Consider the following 21,719-nt stretch of genomic DNA (forward strand, 5'->3'; position numbering starts at 1 on the left):
CAGGGGTTTTAAGATCCTGAGCCCTTTGCCAAATGTGTTTGGGCTTCCACTCCAAAAGAAAATCATGAGTTAAAATCAGAGCAGTAAAATTGAAATTGACTCAACCTGAAAGTTTATTTGGCACATTAATACTTATGTTTGCTTTTCCCTGGTCGAAGTTTGGCATTGGAATTAACAATAGTGGTGAGTCTTTTAACATGGAATAAGTATTTTTTTTTTACATACTGCCAATTGCAATATTGTGGTTTTGCAAGATGAACCATATATCCTGAAGTGTAATTCTATTTCATTGATGTAGCTATTAAGTCTATTAGAACAATTTTTAAATTTTAAAATGACACACTGTGCACAGTGGATTCTGTTACTCAGCAAAATACATCTGCATGCTCTTTTCTCATTGAATTGTCCAATGTATGAAATAAATCCATAAATGAACAAGCATGAGTTAGTTTTGTACAATGCATTTTTGTAACTGAGATACAAGATGAAGCTTTTCTGATTTTAGGGATGGAAATTAAAACCACCTATCCTGAGGGAGAGCATATGGTGATCTGCCTGTTGTCCATAAGAGATTGTTGCAATAATCTTGTTAAGATGTTGCTGCTGTTACCCTAGTAACCTTTGCCCTTGTGCCAGTAACATTAGGGTGGGCCTCAAATCAATGGATCATGAATGTCTGCTAGCCCCAAAAATAAAGATGAGTCTGTGTTTAAGAGTAACTGATTCTGCAACTGTGGGAGGAGAAGATATCTTGTGTTTACCTTTTGATTTTGGTAAGTGGTATCCATCCAAGAATAATTCAGTTTGGGCACAGACAAAGAGATGGTGTGTTTATGTGTGCGGATACTTCCAAATAAACAGTCAAAGCACCAGTATTTCATTCGGTGCATGCTATCTTAAGCCATCAATCTTGGAGCTGTCAGGCCTAGAGCAGGACATATCCCTGTGGGGCTCCAGGCCTGTTGTTTTCATCAGATTAGGGGAGTAAGCAGCAGGGTGGACAGCATTCCTTCCCTTAAAAGAAGAAAAGCAAGACTTGAAAAAACTCATCCTGAGTTCTGCTTATACTTGTGTGTTTTTTCTCTTCCCTTCGTGTAGCCTCCTGTCTGTCATCTCTTGATTTCTGTAACTTTTTTGAAAAGCCTATTGTTTTGTGACTACTCAGCACAAATCATGATCCGTGTAGAAACTATGACCTAAAGCAGTGTTTCATTTTTTTAAGAATGCGCATGGTTTTTTCAAACCCTGAAAGTTTGGATTTCCAATTTAAATGTTAGTGTAAGGGGCAAGTTTAGCTGTTGGAAAGCAATAGATATTTTTTGAAGTAGCTTTACTGACTGAAATTTGAATACCTGACTTAAGTCACAACTGTACTACAGTTTTTCTCAAAATAGAGACAGTGGAAGTGCTGCCTGAATTCACCAGCCACTTGTCTTCAAGTTTCCCTTCACTTTTGACATTTGTGAAGATGTTTGTTTATCTATGGGACTAAAGCTTTCTATAACAGCAAAATAAGATAGCGTCAGTAGCTTTTAGCTAGTGGTAGACATAAATAGTGTTCTAAGAACTAATGCAAGTGCTATGGTGCACATTGACTCAATTGATCTTTTTCTTATGATGGTGTTGCATTGAGTGTAAGTATTTGACTCACTCCCAGGTGTATAGAAATAACTAAGTTCATTTCTTGAATATTTAAAACAATGATGAAACATTTGAAATTTGTTGTGCAACTCAAGTAAACATACAATGTAACAGAAAAGGCATAAATAATGTTTCCCATGTCCTGTTTCCACAGTCCCCTTGGCCCCAGAGCTGCGTTTAGAACCATTGAACTGCACAACTATTACAGTAAGTTGGAAGCAAGCAGAAGAGAACAGTGTGCACATCCAGGGATACAGACTGTTTTACAGGGAGGAAAGTCAACAGGAAACTGGGCCAATTGGGCTTAGCATGCAAGATTCCCATTACACCATCAGTGGACTTGGTATGTAATTTTCAAATCTTTCACTAAGCCTTAACTTACAACCTCTACTTTAGAAAGTTTGGCGCTGGTACTTTTGACTTTTCATGTTGATGTTTTCTTTATTCTTTCCCTGAGTAGCTTTGTTCAAAATGCTTTGGTTCCAAAGGTACTTGGTTATCAATATTTGCTGTGCTTGTAGTTTACTTACTTTCTGAATGTCTTTCAATCTTTTTTACTGACCATACACCCCCATTGCCCTGTTAATAGTTCATTTTGTTTCCCTGTATACTTATTTGAGGCTTCAGTTGTGCTGGAATTCCCCAAGGGTGGGGGAAGGGTGAAATCTAATTTTCCCTCTGGATCTGCTCCGCAGTAAAGTTTATGAACAACAAACAAGTTGTTTGACACTAGGTACAGAAAGGTCTGAGAAAACTATCCCCATGTTTTGTTCAGGGAAACCTATCCAGTATATCTTGAATGGAAAACTGAAATTTATATTCAGCCAATGGGCAGAAATTTGGAAACAAAATCTATACTGAAATAGAAACTCAACAAACATTTTCTTAGGTATCCAAGTAACAAACTCAACATGCAACTAGCATCTGTGCTGTGAAGGTGTAATTTTTGTTTTTTAAAAACTAAGCAGCTAGTGCAGTGCCTGCTACTACTGTATAACTACTGTAAGTAAAAATTCAAACTTCTGGATGCTGTATCTACTTTTCCTAATAAGTATAATTGGATTGCTAATGAGCTTGAATAGTTATTTAATTCTTTGCCCCCCTTTTAGTGGAGCCAAGGGAGACAGTTTGAATCAGCACAATTCCCGAGAGAAACTTATTTCAATAACTGCAAAATTGTCCACCTTCCATTTGAAAATGCCATTTCTGAACACTTGCATGTTCCTGTTAAATGCTTCATTGCATCTCCTGTTCAGTGGTGATGCAGAAATTATAACCTTTTTCTTAATGTAACTTAGAAAACAAAAGGTTTAGTATTACATTGTATCATTTTACACCTCAGCCCTTCCTGAAAGGATTTTTTTTGTGCTGTGAGAATTATTTACACAACCTTTTCTGTCAACACAATCCTTCAGCACAGTTGTTCGGCATTTTATTTTGTTTCCAGACCACCTGAAATGATCTGAAATCTAGTTCCTGCAGTCCCATGTAACCATTCCAAACGTTAATCAAATTGTTAATTCAGCACTAAGGTTTATACAGAACCAAATTACAGTGAGGGTATAAATTGGTTTCTGTGCACACAAGAAATCTTTTCACATGCCACTGTAAAGCTTTGGACTTGTATGATAGGCAAACACTATGCTACCTTTTAGTTTTTTAATGCACATTTGCTAATGGATACTATGTTACTATTAAGATTCTATTTATCTGCTTGGGAAATATTTTCTGCATAGTGCTTTCAGTTGTAAGTATTTTGAATATTTTAGTATATTCTTGGGACTGCTACTGTTGCGATTTAAGCAATGTAATCCCTATTTGCAAGCATGATTCTTCAGAAAAGAAAAGGAACAGTAATATTTGAATGTTATTACATTTGAAATTCTTAGTCTGAATGATCTATTAGTGTAAGTTATTGCAGGATTATTAAGTCTGACCTCAGTCACTGTTTGGCTGTGGCCCTTGACTGTTGCTTGGTGATGAGTTTAGATTCACGGATCCCTGTCAAGGGCCTCAATCCCCGTGTGATGTGGGAACAGCAGCACATTCTTAACTACTAACTGGACAACTGACCATCTGTGGCCATTCCAGCCATAGCAGGTGGCTGGCAGCTGACCATTTAACCAGGCAAAAAACTGTTGGGGACAATGAAGCATGAGAGTAGAACAAAACCAAATCATTGATTGGATTCTGCTTCTATTCTAGTGCTTTGGATGTTATTAATCCTCCTTAATGTAGCTACTCTGGCTTTGTTAAAGAGTCAAATCAGACAAACCAAAATAAATGTAACTTTAAGAAACACTCTTTTATTCCCCTGCCCTTATTTTCTAGTCCCATTTCTTCAAGTTAATGTTTTGCTGTAATATTGAAATGCCTAAACCCTTCCTGAAAGGTATCTATCCAAGCTCAAACAGTATTCTTAAAAAGTTGCCTAATTGAATTGCACTTCAGTTGACTCAGCCTCAGTGACCATGCTTTCTAAAATACTTCAAGGATAAGTTTGAATGTAATGGCTGAACTCTGCAATATAGTTTACTGTTTGTAAACTTTTCTGTCAAAAACATAAAAGCCAAAAATAAATGATGTAAAGCTGGTAGGATTTAAAAAAAACTTGCTTAACATTTTGCTCCACACTCTTGTCTCAAAGATGCAGCTCAAGAAAGATAATCTTTAACTTTTCACTCAAATTAGAAAGTGTGAACCCAGAAGCACCTGTATGCCTTCTAATCCTTTCATTTTAAATTTGTTTATTTTTATTTTTGGCATTTTATTTCTATAAAACTAATTTGGGTTATTAGACTTTCTCATGATAAACCAGTGTGGTTTTATTGACTGTAAGTCTCTGTTTCCAAAAAGTAAACTCGTTCCACTTATTTCTTTCTTATGCCTTGTCACCAAGTTCCAACTGGAGGTTTTAGACGGAATGGTTTGCTTAAGGCACTTGTCCCAGTTACTGCCTTTTGACCTCTTGAAGCCCATGATTTTATATCGTCCCTGTGAACAAAGATAAAGCTCTGTCTCTGACAGACACTGACAATTTATAAATGTGACCTGACCCACTTTAGGAATAAAGTTTAATCAGTCAAGGCTTGAAGTGATACTAAGAAATTTTTGTGTGGGTTTGATTGCCTCATCTAGCAACGAGAGCATATCACTAATGTATTTATCACAGTAAATTACAACTGAATTAACTGTGAAGTTGTTGTGTTCCGCATGGGAAAGTGGAATTACTTCATTTGCTAATGGATAACTCAGGCCTGCAACAACTATGAAGATGAAAAAGGTTTGAATAAGTTTTTCAGGTACAAGTTTAGCATTACCATTTTAAAATCTTTAAGTGACAAGAAATTCCCATGGCAACACCTGTTGACAACAAATGGTACTACAGGATAAAAATAATTTTTTAGATTCTGTCTTCACTGTATTTTCTTTAATACAGTACTGAGGAACCGTAAGCCTGGAGATATAAGTTCAAGTCCCATCTGCTCCAGAGATATGGAATAATATCTCTGAACAGACTTTAAAAATAAAATCTGCACTGGAAAGGTGGAATACAACTTAATGAAGTCCGAGATGTTTAAACACTTGGGTTTGTGGATCCTTACATTAAGGAACTCTGACTGGAAACGTACCTTGCGTATGTATGGAGCTTGCAATTTCTCGGTGTCTGTGTGGGTTTCTGCTGAATGTTCAAGTTTCCTCTTGCATTCCAAGCATGTGCAGTTTAGGTGGATTGGCTATGCTAAATTGTCTTGTAGTATCCAGGGTTATGTAGGCTAGATGGATTAGTTATGGTAAATGTGGGTTAGAGTGGGGGATGTTGGGTCTGGGTATAATGCTGTTCGAAGGCTTGGTGCAGATTGAATGGATCAATAGCTTCTATTTGCATTGTGGGAATTGTATAATTTTAATTCAGCTTAATGAGCATTAGAATTGACAACAAGATTTTTTTTAAAGATCATGAGCACCTAAGCAATTTGCTGTGGCACTTGGATGATGATGCTTATTTATGCATAATTGGTGTTCCCAACTAAACTGTACTTTTTAAGCATACTTGAAATTTTGAATGCTGATGTTTAAGCCATAGGAAATTTGCTTTGTAATGGTAAACTGAATTTCAAAATAAACCCTCATTCAAAAGATTTAAGATTTAAAATAAATATTCTTCAGTACAGACCATTAAGAAAATTTACAAACATGTTCAGTTACTTTTATCTTTTCATCTGTCAAAATTCTATTCTTAGAAACATTAAGATGAATTTTTACAGTGGCTTTTGATGTAATATTTAGATGTCCTATTCTTTTTATCTTTTAAATATACAGTGAAAACATTTAAAGGACTAAGGTCCTATTACACTATTGCTAATTTTACAATGTCTTTTTTGAGAAAAGAGCAATTTGTCTTCTGTATTAGTTTGCCACCTGTTACAGCAAAATTGTTTTTCATATACCTGCCACATAAGCCATTGATGACCTTTGTTCTTATCTACACAGGTGCAAAGAAAAAAAAATGTACATTGTGGAAGGTGACATTTAAGAATTGACCTGGTCATTTGTATATTATGATGATCTGATTTAATTTACCAATTTAACAGCACCGCTAATAATGACTTTTGAGCATTGATCCTCACAGGGCAAATCACTAAATAATATACTGTGCAGTGCAAACAGAAATGAGGTAGCTGGTGCTTCAAACATTGGATTTCCAGGGTTGAAGGAACTTATCTTGTCCTGTTAAATAGTATGTTAAATGCCCCATCTTAAAATCGTAATATAGAGTCTAAAGCGATCTTTGTGGTAAACTGTGCAAATCAAAGTTCCAGATTCTGATCCTTGGACATTGCTTAACTGGTCCCAGCTGGGTTATGATTAGTTAGTGAGATGCAGGGGCTTCTTTGATGGAATGTACTGGGGGGCCTTAACATTAGGAGGAGGAAAGAAATCGTCCACATTGCCACTTCCGATTGATTTTTGTAATCTAATAACCTCAGCTGGAAAGCATGTATAATGCTCATGAAGTTGGACTCTGACTCTGCTTTGATACCTTAATGGTTGAATAGCGAAACAAAATCGATGGAAAAACTGAGCAGATCTGGCAGCATCTTCAGGGGGACAAGTAGAGTTAACGTTTCAAATCCAGTCTGGCTATTCAGAAAGGACAGACTTCTAGAACTTGTACCTGAGAAATGGTCATTTGGATGCAAATGCCTAGCAATTGTTAACCCTCCCCCTGAGAACCATTTCCTGTGGGATAAGGAAAATAAAGGTACAGAGGGACATTTAGAAAAGTGCAACATTGTGTTGAGTCATGTTTCACTGCTTGCTTTTTTTAAAAACAGTACACTAATTTTAGGCTCTTGTTTTTTGGTGTAAAGTGAAATTTTCAGGTTTGTTTTTGTTTTTGGCAGAATATGAATTAGAGAACAGGAGTTAGATAATCACGTTGGGGTGGAGCTTATGTCCTATTCGTAATTTCAGCCTATGCACTCGAGGCCTGCTTTAATGATGGCCTCCCAGGGTGCAATAAAGTTATACAGGCCAGGGTGGACCTGAAAGACAACACAAATTGAGCTAAGCACTATGAAAAGGGGAGGCAAATTGGTAGGAAATGGAGTCTTTTACTAGCTGTTTGTGTTTAAATAGTTGCTGTGAGTTAACAAGGTGTGAAAATGTAATAAAGTTAAGAACACCTGTATGGAAGCGTGCCATTTTACAATGATGTGACCCTTTTTAACCTTCTGAAAGCTCAATTTGGAAAGTTGCTGTGTTAACTTTAAGATGTGCACTAAACTTTGAATCGTTTCAACATAAAGATTTAATCAAGCTATCTTTAAAATGTATCCTCTGACAATTGATCCTTAAAGATTTGTTGAAAGTTGTCCAGGAATCCTAAGAAGATAACTGAACTGCTTGTAATGTTTTTACTTCATGCTTTTACTGTTTCATGATACAGAATTCAAGGCATTAACTAATGGTATTTATCAAGAGTCCTATCTGCAAATTATATGCAAATATCTTGATAATTTATGGACATTAATATTCTGAGGAGAAGCCTATCTTGCATACAGGCCAAAATGTTAGATATTTTAAATGCTATTATATACGATAATTAGAAGTTGTGATTATCTCTTTCTTAACATGTTGTCATAATCAACTTTGTCTTTTACTTAAGCACTTTTTTATTTCAGAAGTTTGAAATTACGCCTCACTCCAAACAAAATCCAATATTTGTTACTATGCTTTCCTCTCCTGCTCCCTCATGTTCTTGCAAGTTTGTGTTGTGCCATCACTGGTGCTTCTCCATTCCAAGGGCAGGATTGCAATTTGTAGGGGAGGACAATGAGAAAGTAATGTGTACTTCTTTTATGTAATATTCTGAAATATGAAATGCCTAAGATTAAATGTTTAAAAATGCTTTGGGCAATTACATTGGAATCTATATATTTTTAATACAAAATAACCTAATTTTTAACTAATTTACTCAAAATAAAAACTGATCCATTTTGGTAACTAAGCAGCATTTGCTTAGTTACCAAATGTGATTTTCATGAACCAAAGTTTCCTGGTCCTTCCTTTCATCAGAGAATGTTTTGTTTTTTGCAAGTCAGATACTCATGCCCGTGTTAGAAATAACTATTCTAGACACCGATGGTGACAGTTACTTGAAGAGTATGAGAAATGATAGGTCTGAAATAACAATGTTTATAATGGGATGTGTGGTATGTATGTTAATGATTTTTGTGTGACTGCACCAATATTGCAGGAAATCCTCTTGTCAATTATGGAATTTTAAAAGCGATGGACTGATCTAGTAATTGGCTTTAATAGCTCTGTTAACTAAGTGAAGAGCTTTTGTTTTGTTTACAGTATAGGCATGTCCTCGTCTCTTTGTAGACACAGTTCAATGATACAACTGAGGAGTAAGCCGTTGAGGAATCTTATCTCAGGGGAGCACTAAATTTACAATGGAATGACCAATCTTAAATGCAGTAGGTTATCGTAGGGCTGTGAGTTGGAAGCTTAAGGCTAAAGAGAGACAGAAAATGATAAATATGAGCTTAACAATGTCAGACTTGTAATGTTTGTAGCTCTTGAAATTTGTATGTGATTCTCTAGTCATTTTACATTGCTGATGACCTCCTAAATAATCTGTTGGAGTTAAATGTTACTCTACGTCCATTCAAGCGTTTTTAGTTAATTTTACTAAGTTGTTGATTATGAAGATCAGGTGAGAGTGAAGTGGCTGAATCAGTGAATCCATTCTGCTTGGATTTGCTTATGTACTTTATCTTCAAGAGAATCGTACATAACTGTAAACTGTTATTACCATAAGATAATACTGTTGAATTTGTTCCAGTTTCCATTCCTAATGATTTTTCAGCTCTAACATATATTAAAGGTCTATTGAAAAGAAGACTAAGGCACTGCTGTAGATTTAAGAAGGCATTTTAAATAGATGTAAGGATAAGACTAATCACAACTGGTCAGTTAGTTTGGTGGGGGTTGAGAGCTGGAAGGCTGGTTTGCAATGCAGATTGCCAACAGTGTGATTTCAATTCCAGCACTGGCTGATGTTCCACGCAGAACACTCGTTTTCAACCCATCCCCTCTCCTGAGATGTGCTGATTCTCTGGTTAAATCGCCACCAGTCATTTCTGTCTGAAAGAGCAGCCTAATAGTCCTCTGCGACTATGGCGACTTTACCTTTTACCTGGTGGTGGGAGCACTTTTTTCAAAGTGAGAGAATCCAGCACAAACTTCATAGACGCTTACTCAAGTGTGGATGAATTAAGGAAAACCAACCATTTTTTTAAGGCAAGTTGAGCTTACCTCCACGTTAGCTAACAGTGATGGATGATGGTGATGTAATTGATGTGGTTATAGACTTCTAAAAGTTATTTGTTAAAAAGTTGCATAAGTGTCAGTGGCAGCATGAATTTGTCAGTGACAGAAGAGAGCAGTGGCAAATGATTGTTTTGAATTGGAGAATGGAATATTGTGGGATTTCTGTGGGCCAGTATTAGGACAGCTGCTTTTTTTTTAAAACAAAATCTGTTAATGACTTTATTTTGAGCATACAGGGCACAGTTATTTGAAATTTACAGATGATACCGAACTTTTGACTGAGAAGAAGGTAGTGTTGGTCTTCAAAAGAAAACAGGCTGATGAAATATCTGGATATGTGGAATTATGTTAATATTAAGAAATGCAACATAACGTAAAAAAATACATTTCTAAAGTGGGTGCAAGAGCTGAGGGATGCAAGAATAAACAAACACATTGTTGGAAGTAGCAGGGCAGGCTGAGAAAATATTCTTTACTCTTTTAATAGGAGCATGCCTGGAAAGGCCAGCATGCCATTCCAAATTAGCTTTGAATTGAGTGAGTTCTAAGCCATTTCATAGAGCAGCTAAGGTTGCTGTGGGTCTAACGTCACAGTAGGCCACATAGGTAGGAGTAACACATCTTTAAAGGACATCAATGAACGAGATGGTTTTTTTATGACAATTATAGTTTATTGACACAATTGGTAAGACTAGTTTTCAATTCCAGATTTCTTAATTGAATTTAAATTCCACCAGCTGTCATGGTGGGATTTAGGCCAATATCCCTAGACCGTTAACTTGTCTTCTGTGTTCATAAGGCATGCTACATCTAGGGTTTACAAATAAAGGTGTGAATCTAAAAGCAGAGAAATTAAGTAACTTGTTATGTAACGTTTGGCTTGAACTCAACTGAAGTATTGTATTCAATTCTGAATGCCATCTATTAGGGAAGATGTAGAATAGATTTGCAAGCATGGCTAAAGGGATGAGAGACTCTGTTACATGAATAGATTGTAGAAACTGAGGTGGTCTTTTTGGAGGAGATTTGATAACATTCAAAGTTGAAGGGGGCCTGGACTGAACAACTGGGAAGAAACTATTCCCATTAGCAGAAGGCTTGAGAAATAAAGGACACTGATTTAAGGTGTTTGGCAAAAGAACGAGAGGTGATAAGAAAAATTTTGCAGTCAATGGTTACAAACTCTAATTCAGTGTGTGTCATGAAGGCAGATTAAACCTTGGCTTTCAAGAAGGAAATTGGTGAATCCGAAAAGATTTGCAGGACTATGGGCAAGGCAGATAAATGGGACTAATGGAGTTCTTAGAGATGCTATGGAAATCGTGGGTCAAAGGGTCTTTTTGTGCAGTGAATGTTCTATCAATTTATGATTAAGATGTGTTGGTATTTGGAATACATTAAGGCAGTTTGTTATCCATCCTGATTAATATCTTGATTATTATCAACAAAATAGTATTTTCAATGTGACTTTGTCTTGGTTTTCATTGCAATGTTTCTTACATTTAAACGCTGACAGCTAGAATCTTTTATAATTTGAGTGCTGCCACTTACTTTTGTTCAGTATTTGAAGTGAAATATAAGCAGCTTTAGATATGTTGAAATTTAAATCAGACTGACTTTGTCTCCTGAATTTCAGATGTTTTCAAAAGAATGAAAGCTTTCCATTTTAAAAGAAGTCTTATTTACTGAGTTGTGGTATACTGTCCAGATTATAACAGTATATGTTAGGGTTCCCTAAATCATTGAAGAAAATTGGTTTGACAAACTTTTAAAACTCACATTCTTTATTAAATGTGAACTGGTTTTGTATTTATTGCTCACCTAAATTGCTAATAACAGATTGTTCTGTGTTTTGTCTAAAATACTGAAAGCGTTTTTTTTGGTAGCTCTAGCACAGACAAGGTGTCGGTTTTTGTGTCGTGGTCATTGTCCTTCCGAGTCAAAATTGAGAATTTAGCCCCTTGGCCCTTTGGAGATGTAATTAAACTTGTTTCCCACAGTACTGAGAAATGTTGTTGTACTGTTGGAGATGCCACCTTTCAGATGATGGTTGAAAATTGAGGTCCTATCTGTAAAAGATTCCATCATGCTATTTGTAGATGAGTAAGGGAGTTTCCCTGGTATCTTGATGAACGTTTATCCCACAGTCTGAATGTTTGGTCAGTATCACATTGCTGTTAATGGGATCTTTCGTAAATTGACTTCTTCGTTCCTTACTTTATAGAAGTATATACAGAGGAACCTTGAGTATTCGAGAGAGATGTGCGGGCAGTATTTTGTTTTGATAATTGATTATTTAGTTAGTTGATTCAATGCCTCTCCTCTGGGACTTGAGTTTTCTAAAGTTTCCTTTTTCCTTGCTCAGCCTGCCTTGTTCCCTCTCCCTGTCTTAGGGTTTGTTTCTGAGCGCGCACAGACTTTTGTATGTAAGGGAGATGCAGCATTGCTGAAGCCTCGCGCACACGCACACGCCCCCACCCAAATCAGTTCAGTGGGATTGACGCAGCGAGCACTTGCTAAGTCCGCCCCTTGTTTAGGAGACTGGCAGCAGCACCACCGTACGCACCCAACCCTGTCCACCGTCTGCACTCACGCCAACCCCGCACCCCGGTCCGCGCTCCAGCCTACTGACTGCATCCCCTGTCCCCTGTTTGACTTGCCCCACCCACCTTCCGGGGCAGCAGGTCTGGACGTCAACAGCAATACTTTGGTCAGTACTTGGGATTACGATGTTGGGCCTTAATGGAGACGTGGGTTTCACTGTGGCAGGAATGGTTGCTTGATGTTTCAGGATTTAGAATGTTTGAAAAGAACAAGGCGGGTGGAAAAAGAGAAGGGGGTGTAGCATTGCTAATCAGAGTGCATCGCAGCTACAGAAACTAAAGTTGTTGAGGAAGGTTTGTCTTCTGAGTCAGTATGGGTGAAAGTTAAGAACAGCAAGGGGACAGCCACCACATTGGGGGTTTTCTACAGACCACTTAATAGCAGTAGAAAGATTGAAGATCTCATAGGCGGGCAGATTCTAGAAAAATGCAAAACTAGCAGGGTGGTTGTTATGGGCAATTTCAACCTTCCCAATATCAACTGGAACCTCCGAAGTGTAGATGGTTTGGATGGAGCCAATTTTGTCAGGTGTGTTCAGGAGGGTTTCCTTACTCAGTGTGTCGAGAGGCCAATGAGGGGAGAGGCCATTTTGGATTTAGTGCTCAGCAATGAGCCAGGACAGGTGTCAGATCTCACCGGTGGGAGAGCACTTTTTGGTGGCAGTGATCACAACTGCCTCACATTTAGCATAGCCTTGGAAAGTGAAAGGAGCAATTACCGAGGGAAGATATTCAATTGGAGAAAAGGAAATTATGCCACTATCAGACAGGAGTTGGGAAATATAAGCTGGGAGCAATTGTTCTACAGAGGGCACAGCAGACATGTGGAGACTATTAAAGGAGCAGTTGTTGCGAGTGATGCACAAATTTGTTCCTCTGAGGAAGGTAAGAAGAGGTAAGATTAAGGAACCTTGGATGACGCGAACAGAGGAACTTCTTGTCAAAAGGAAGAAGGCAGCTTGCGTAAGGTGGAGGAAGCAAGGATCTAGCACCGCTTTAGAGGATTACAAGCTTGTTAGAAGGGACCTCAGAAATGGACTGAGGAGAGCCAGGAGGGGCCACGAGAAAGGCTTGGCAAGAAGGATTAGGGAGAACCCAAAGGAATAAGAGAATGATCAGGGAGAAGGTAGGGCCAATCAGGGATAATGGAGGGAACTTGCGTGTGGAGTCTGAGCAGATAGGGGAAGCCCTAAATGAGTTTTTTGCTTCGGTCTTTACCAAGGGAAGAGAACTTGTTATCAATGAAAACTTAGAGGAGCTGGGATACAGTCTTGACCAGACCAAGATTGATGAAGTTGATCTGCTACATGAAGACTGATAAGTCCCCAAGGCCAGACCAGATTTATCCTAGGCTGCTCCAGGAAGCGAGAAAGGAGGTGGCTAAGCTGCTGGCGAAGATATTTGCCACCTCACTCTCCGCGTGAGCTGTACCGGAGGATTGGAAGGAGGCGAATGTTGTCCCTCTTTTCAAGAAGGGTAATAGGGAAATCGATGGCCATTATAGACCAGTCAGTCTTCCATCTGTGGTCAGCAAAGTTTTGGAAAGAGTTCATAGGGATAGGATTTATGACTATTTGGCAAAGCATAGTGTGATTAAAGGCAGGTGGCATGGCTTTGTGAGGGGCAGGTCATGCCTCACAAATCTTATTGAGTTCTTTGAGGTGTCACGACAGGTCGATGATGGTGTATATGGATTTCAGCAAGGCATTTGATAGGGTTCCCCGTGGTAGGCTCATTCATAAAATCAGGAAGTATGGGATACAGGGAGATTTGGCTATCTGGATTCAGAATTGGCTGGCTGACAGAAGGCAGAGAGTGGTTGTTGATGGAAAATATTTTGCCTGGAGGACAGTGTTGAGTGGGGTCCTGCAGGGCTCTGTTCTTGGGCCTCTGCTCTTTGTAGTTTTTATAAATGACTTGGATGAGGGGGTTGAGGGTTGGTTTAGTAAATTTGCAGATGACACAAAGGTTGGAGGTATTGTCGATAGTATAGAGGGCTACTGCAGGCTGCGGCATGACATAGACAGGATGCAGAGCTGGGCTGAGAAATGGCAGATGGAGTTCAACTTGGATAAATGCGAAGTGATGCATTTTGGAAGGTCGATCTCGAACACTGAATATAGGATTAAAGACCGGATTCTTGGCAGTGTGGAGGAACAGAGGGATCTGGGTGTGCAAGTACATAGTTCCCTCAAAGTTGCCACCCAAGTGGATGGGGTTGTTAAGAAAGCATATGGTGTTTTGGCTTTTGTCAACAGGGGGATATAATTTAAGAGCCGTGAGGTTTAAATGCAGCTTTACAAGTCCCTGGTGAGGCCACACTTTGGAATATTGTGTCCAGTTCTGGTCACCCTATTATAGGAAAGATACGGAGGCTTTGGAGGGGGTGCAAAGAAGGTTTACCAGAATGCTGTCCAGACTGGAGGGCTTGCCTTATGGAGGAAGGTTGAATAAGCTCAGACTTTTCTCTCTGGAGAGAAGGAACAGAAGAGACCTGATCGAGATGTACAAGATAATGAAAGAAATAGATAGTCAATAGCCAGAGACCTTTCCCCAGGGCAGGATTGACTGGTACGAGAAGTCATAGTTTGAAGATATTAGGAGGAAGGTATAAAGGAGATGTCAGAGGTAGGTTCTTACGCAGAGAGTTATAAATGCATGGAATGTGTTGCCAGCTGTGGTGGTGGAAGCGAAGTCATTGGGGACATTTAAGTGACTGCTGGACATGCACGTTGATAGCAGTGAGTTGAGGGGTGCGTAGGTTGTTACTATATTTTACATTAGGATTAAATCTCAGCACAACGTCGTGGGCCAAAGGGCCTGTTCTATGCTGTACTTTTCTATGTTCCATGTAACACTGCTGCTGCCTTTGGGGTTTAGTCTCAAAATAGCACACACGTGCACGCACACATGCAGCCACACAACTTTTACTGCAACATTTTGACAAGTTCCACCTTTGTCCTATACATGACGATGTGAGAGAGATTGTCTGGGGAAGGCTGGTTCAGGGTACACCCAAGTTCATTTTAGTCATTGCAAACAAAAGACGCGATCGGTGCCGGAAACACCGCTTTGATATAATGTTTCTATTGGGATCTTGAGGTCATCTTCAGATAATCCAAAATTCGGATAATTAATATTCAGATAAGCGAGAATCCTCTATACTCAGTAAAATTGTAGTGCATTGGCTGCAGAATGCCTTGGGACATATTCAAGTTACAAGAAGTGCTGTATCAAAGTTCTTTTAACCTACTGTGTTCAAACAGTAGTAAAGGAAATGTGACCAAACTTCAGCTAATTGTCTCTACACTTTTGCAAGGTTTGTTACCATTGTAGACTATAGGTACTTTGTAGGAGAAAATGTGTGCAGCATCAAAGCAGCTGTTGCTTTTTGCTTCAGAAATGAGGCCATATGTTTGTCAGAAATCCAAAGGTCACAATTAGTTGATGAAGGGACATCTTCAAAACATTACACCTAATTTATGGCATTAGGCTTTCACAGTGCTGTGAGATCAAAAACAGCCCAATTTTATCTGATTAATTATCAGCAAGACTGTAAGATTCTGTTTGAATAAATAAAAGATAAGACTCATGGATGAGCAAGTAATGATATAAGTAAATATTAGAATGACTTGTAAACAGTGTTAATAGTTAGCTGTATTTATCTTGTGTGAATCATTAACATAATGCACTTTTCTTTGGAGTGACCTAAATGATATGGTATGGCAATGCCCATCTGTAAGTGATCTGGCCATTGTTAAACCTTTAGAAATGGCCTATGTCCTATTCATTTTACATGTTGCTTCATTTGATGGAAATCTCTGCATTGAATAGATGTATCCAAAATCAAATTGTCAGCAACAGCTCTGTTTAGGAAGCCAATTCTCTTATTAGCTTTAAAGCACATCTGTGCAAGCCCATTTTTTGCTCATAGAGTAAGATGTACACAATATAATGCCAGATAATTGGCAAGAACATGTTTAAGCGAAAAGTTGCCTGCTTAGTATTTCTCAAATAAGAAATCTAATGTTACAAGAAATTACATAGAATAGTTTTCAAGTGTTTGTGAGCAACTTTTAAAAATTGCTTTCACCTATTAAGAAAAGTCGAAGGTAATCTAAATGTGAAGCTTGCACTGATTTCGCCTCATAATCAAATCGTAAGATGTATCTCTGCATTGATTTATCCTCAGAAGAATGAGAGACCCTCAGATGTGTGATTATCCTGTAGGGTGCAACTAAGTCAAAGCTTTGAAAAGATGCTTCAGCTTGCAGAGTTCTTTCATATGCTAAGTTTCTAAATACTTTCGCAGTCATAGCAGAATGTTTTCTAAAATGAAATGTATTTATTTTAAAAATAGACCTGTCAGCAATTTGTTTTCCACTTTAAAAATACATGCATTGTGTTGCACAAGTTCTTTTACAGGCAATTCATTCACACTTTTTGTTGATTGTTCAAGTATTGTACTTTTGAACAAGACTTGTGCAGGAGCATCTCAATATATTTTTAAGATTTTCCTGAATTAATTAGCAAGTATATTAAACAAATGACGGAAAAATTGGGGAAAGCAGCATTGTGCACTTCTACCTGGGTGGCCAACGCAGCAGTGTTCAATGATATCAATGAAGCAACTGTGCAGGCAACCTATCTCCAAGAAATTGACACAAGTCTGCATAGCAGCAGAAGTAAACAAGTTTCTCCACCCCCCAATGAAGCCTAATTTTGTCCAGTTGGCTTTGAAGCTGCTGACCAATACTGCTTTCTCTGTTTAGTATGAGTTGAGCATGTAAATATTTAATAAGCATTTGCTTTTTGATAGTAAAAACTAAGTTTAACATCTATTTTCAATGCTTTTTTTTCTACACCAAGTAGAGATAGACTTACTCAGCCCCTCTCTTCTCTTCAAATAGTGACCCGCTTGCTACTCCCAAAATGTGTTAAGAAGGAATATTTATGCAACTTTGTCTACAGATCTTGACATTCGTCTCAAATTTTAATTAACTAATCAGCCATCAGTCTTATCAATAAAAATGATTATTCTGATTTATTCACAAATACCAGGGCACAATTCTTAGAGTTCATATTTTCTTACTAAGAGACTTTTGTCTAGTTGCCAGATGATGGGAGGTGGGATTTGTAGATGAAGGAGACATAACTTGAAATTACCAAAGTTTATTCCAGTAAAAGGTTTTAGCTTAAAATTCTTGAACTTTTCATAGTGGTACCTGGACTCTCCTCGTTTTCTCCCTTCTTACCCTGCCCAATACACAGAAACATATACATACGCGAATACAAATATTTAAATAAAATTGATGGGCAATGAAAAATCCAAGCCATTTTACATAACTTATTTTGCAAACAGCTGGAAAGCGCCACATAGAGGCACTAGACTGCCAGTACTGGCAGGAGGCTATTATCACAGTGCAAGAAGCCTTACTATTTCGGTTTTTCTTGGCAGAGATATTGAACAAAGCCCTGTTTTCCTAGTCGGATTTTTTAAAAAAAAGTCACTTCATAATATGAACGTTTTAGGGTTCTCTTGTTACCCTGCCTAATGTGTTGACTATCCCCAGCATTTTCTCTTCATAAATTAACCATTCACAGAATTGTGGAATTATTTTGCCACATTAGGAACAAACTAACAGCAGCCATTCAGCCCCTTGAACCTGTTCTACCATCTAGTGAGAGCATGGTTGATCTGTGGCCTAACTCCTGTTAGACCATATCCTTTTAATATCGTTACTTAACAAAAAGAACTAACAACTGATCGAGCATCAACTACTGTTTGTGCAGGTGTGTTCCAAACCTCTACAACCATTTGTGTAGAAGTGCTTCCTAGCATCTTTCTGAATTATTTGGCCCTACTGTTTAGACTTTGTCCCTTCGTTCTAGAATTCCCAACTAGTGGAATAGCTTATCTTTACTCTGTGTATTTTCCTGTTTAAAATCTTCAAGATATTAATCAGATCACCCCCAACCTTTTAAATTGTAGAGAGAGCAAGCCTAAATTATATAATCTCTCTTCCTTGAAGTTCACACCTTGAAGTTCACACATTATTCTTGTAAACCTATGTTACACCCGGTTAAGTCCAGTATATTCTTCCTAAGGTACGGTGTCCAGATCTTTGCTCAGTATTACAAGTGGGGTCTAACCAGATTTTTGTACTTCTCGTAACTTCTGTGTCCTTATAAACCAGAGGACTGGAGATAAAGGCCAACTTTTCATTAGTTGCCCCAATTATTTTCTAAATCTGTTTGTCACTTTAAAGTTCTATGCACCCGAACCTCCCACGTTTTTTCAGACATCACTGAATTTAACTACTTGCCATCTAGAAAATGCCCTGATCTATTCTCTTTCAGTCCACATTAATCATCTTTTTGGATCTTGGCTGTTGCCAAATTGGCTTCATCTGCCTCCTTAACACTAGTGAACACTGCCAATAAAGTAGTTTTAGAGTGTAAAGTGCTTTAGGTTATTCTGAGAAAGTTTAACGGGACAATATTTTCCTGTTTCTAATTAAGGTACGTAACCAAAGTGTTTCGAAGACTCGTTATCTAGCTATTAGGGAATGTGGAACTGACGACCAGCCTATTCAATTTTTAGCTTTCAAATTGAGTGTTCCATTTGGATTGGAATTTTACCTAAATGCAAGGTCACTTTCCTTAATTGTAATTCCCATCCTCATTACTCTGGAGCATAGGAGGTACTTACTTTGGACTGCGGTTTGAACACCAGTATTAGTTTTTAGTGGTGAGATATGAAATTCCTTGTTTTCTGTTTGAAGTCTTCACATTCTGTAATTATTAGTGCTTGCGCTAGAAATTTTACATGTGCTTGTTGAGATCTTTTGCCCCAAGTTCAAAGAACTTCAGAGAAAAATCTTGACATAATTTCATATTGATTAATTACAATCTTAAAATTTTAGCTTTAGAAAGCAATCCATTTTGGAGAGTTTGGAAGTACTGTTATTTTCTTTTGTGATTGAAGTTTCACTCTGCAAAATATCATTATTGGGTGCTAAATGTAATTGACCAGTATCTTGTAGTAAAGCAGCCTCATTGTGTCAGTTTGATTTGTTCTAAAATGGTATTTGCACATCAAACAATTCTAACTTTTTCAGATCCATTACTTGTTTATACAGTTAGTTTTGTAGAATATGAGGAAGAAGTTTTTGTTAGATTATTTTCATAATAAATTCTCTCTCAGTGCTTCCTTTCCATTATACTAAAAGGGCAGAGAAGTCTCCTTCGTTTGAGGGATTTGAATACTGTTGGCGATTTTATAACTGTCTGAAAAGTTTCATGTTCAGCTGATGGACCTTTAATGGACAATAAACAATTGCTAACTCTCCAAATGATAAACATGCACTGAACATTTTTGGGGGAATAACTTCTGATAACTTGTCCCTTTTAATCAGATATCTACAAAGCCAAATGCAACAACAGATTGGCAAATGTTTTATTTTAAAAATATATTTTATTCATAAAATCATCTACAAGCACATACAAATGTTCTAAGTCAGTTCTGTGTAGTCTGTGCAGAGACAAATCATTGGAATTTTGACATTTATCCAAAGTTTCTCTGTAGTTGCAGAAAAAGGGCATTTCTACTTGAGCAGGAAAATGGTTATGTTGATTTTAAGGCATCACCCAAGAGAGTCAAACAACTGAACAGACCCTTGTTCTCCTTCTGCAGAAACACCTTTAAATAACGGCCTTTATCCACTGGGCCTTGGTTGCTGCCCCAATGGTTGGCAAGTATTTCCTCCATGAGCCTCAGGGAAATAATAATTGACACCTTTTCATCCTTTGGATGCTGGGAAAACTGATACAGACTGGTCACCTCTGACTACAAGTGATTGAAGAGATGTCCCACCTTTCTGCCAGTGTATCAGGAGAAAAGATTTGCTTTCACCAATGTCATTAATGGCCCTTGTTTGACTCATTTGAACCAAGTCTTTCTACAGTTGGAATTGGATCCAACTTCTAACTGTAGCATGAAAGGACTATTTTACTTATATTGCAATTACTTGAGGGTACTGATGACAACCATTTAAGTCTAAATTAACTTTAAAATTAGACATTAAGAGACAACTTTTTCTAAAATTTGAGTTTGGGCATTGAGGTTTATTCACTTTTTGTATAACTTTAATTCCTTCTCAGTGAGCCAATTTTGTATAAACCGTATTGAGAACCATAAATTTCCATTTAGCAGTTTGAGTAAAGTTGCAGATCCTTATGTACTGTCAAATCTACTGAACAGGTCACAGCTGTGCAGAGGCAAAGTACTGTTGACAAGGTTATTGCAAGCAGCAATGCTGTTTAGTTAAATTCAAATACTTGTATCCTATCGTTCTGTTCTCTGTATCAGGCACAAGCTTTGTTGTCTCAATTTAACCAATTTGATAAATGTAAGTTTTCATTCTGTTACAAGGTCACAATGGTAGTTAACCCATGAAAAACTAATACAGCCATGCTGATTCTCAAAAATGTATTTCTTGGCCTGAGGGTATATTTTGGAGAAAAACAGATATCTCCTTTTTGCAGTGTTCTGACACTACTATTCACATTGGTTAATGTTAGTCACTGAAATATCAGCTGGACCTCAATTACTCTATTGAATGAGTTATTTTTAATGCTGTAATTTTTAAATTTTCTATTAATGAGTTTTTTTTCTCTTTTTGGTGTTCTCTTGATTTAAGATTTCTCACCTCCACACAACACTGCCCAGCAGAAAAGGAACCATTTACTTTGGAGTTGGGGGTGGGGTGGAGGGGTAAGGGAGTGTTTGACCCGAAGGCCTTCAAAGGGGGCAGAACAAAGGCTTAAGATAGGCAGGATTACACAAATAAATCATAAACGTCAGGTGACCATGAAGAAGTGGAAGGATTTACAATGGGGGACAGCCATTAAATCTCAAATCTGGTTCACTCTACAATTGTAAATTTGATTTTCTCCATCCACAGTAAATTGTTTGATTGTACACAGGGAGGAATTGTTCATTGAGTTTGATTTGGACAATAAACTCACTTTGGCTGCTGTTGCCAGATCAGAGACTTTTTGCAACCTGAGAATTCGTTTTAGCTCACTATGTACATATGTCTCCTTTCTCTGGCAAATGTAAATATAGCATGTGTTAAACTGATCACTTCATGTTAAATGAAGGCAAAAGTAAAAATCTGAATGGACAAAACATAGTTTGAATCACTTGAACATGAATGGGCTGTATGTAGCCTGGTATGGTTTTAATTTATTCCAGTGTGCTTTGAAAGTTCACCGAGCTGCAAAATGGGGTAATTGTTTAATAGCATTTTATGGGGATTGTTGTGACTACGTCAGAGGCATGAATAAATTCCTCTCTTCACTCTTTATGATAATATGAGTTTGAAGTTTTTAAAAAGATGTGCTTTTTTTACCCAAAACACTGAGTAAAATGGTTGATTGAGAGTAGATGTTGCAGCTGCTTCTGAGATTCAGATTATGTCTAGATTTCTTTCAGCTATTATGTAAGTATATGAATAAGAAATGTTTGGAGGGATATGGTCTAAGCCAGGCCAGTGGGCCTAGTTTAATTTAGAATTATGGCTGGCATGGATTGGTTAGACTGAAGGGTCAGTTTCTGTGCTGTAT

At 37.7% G+C, this 21,719-nt stretch overlaps 1 protein-coding gene across 1 annotated transcript in view; it reads left to right on the plus strand.

The window, feature by feature from the left end:
• prtga (protogenin homolog a (Gallus gallus)) overlaps positions 1 to 21,719 on the plus strand; it is a 109,444-nt gene that overhangs the window by 65,302 nt on the left and 22,423 nt on the right. Inside the window, exon 11 of the mRNA XM_060852868.1 lies at positions 1,796 to 1,984. Within this exon, the coding sequence (XP_060708851.1) occupies positions 1,796 to 1,984 (189 nt within the window). The remainder of the gene's footprint in view (positions 1 to 1,795; positions 1,985 to 21,719) is intronic.

This window comes from Hemiscyllium ocellatum, chromosome 39 (genome assembly GCF_020745735.1).
Source record: "Hemiscyllium ocellatum isolate sHemOce1 chromosome 39, sHemOce1.pat.X.cur, whole genome shotgun sequence".
NCBI lineage: Eukaryota > Metazoa > Chordata > Chondrichthyes > Orectolobiformes > Hemiscylliidae > Hemiscyllium > Hemiscyllium ocellatum.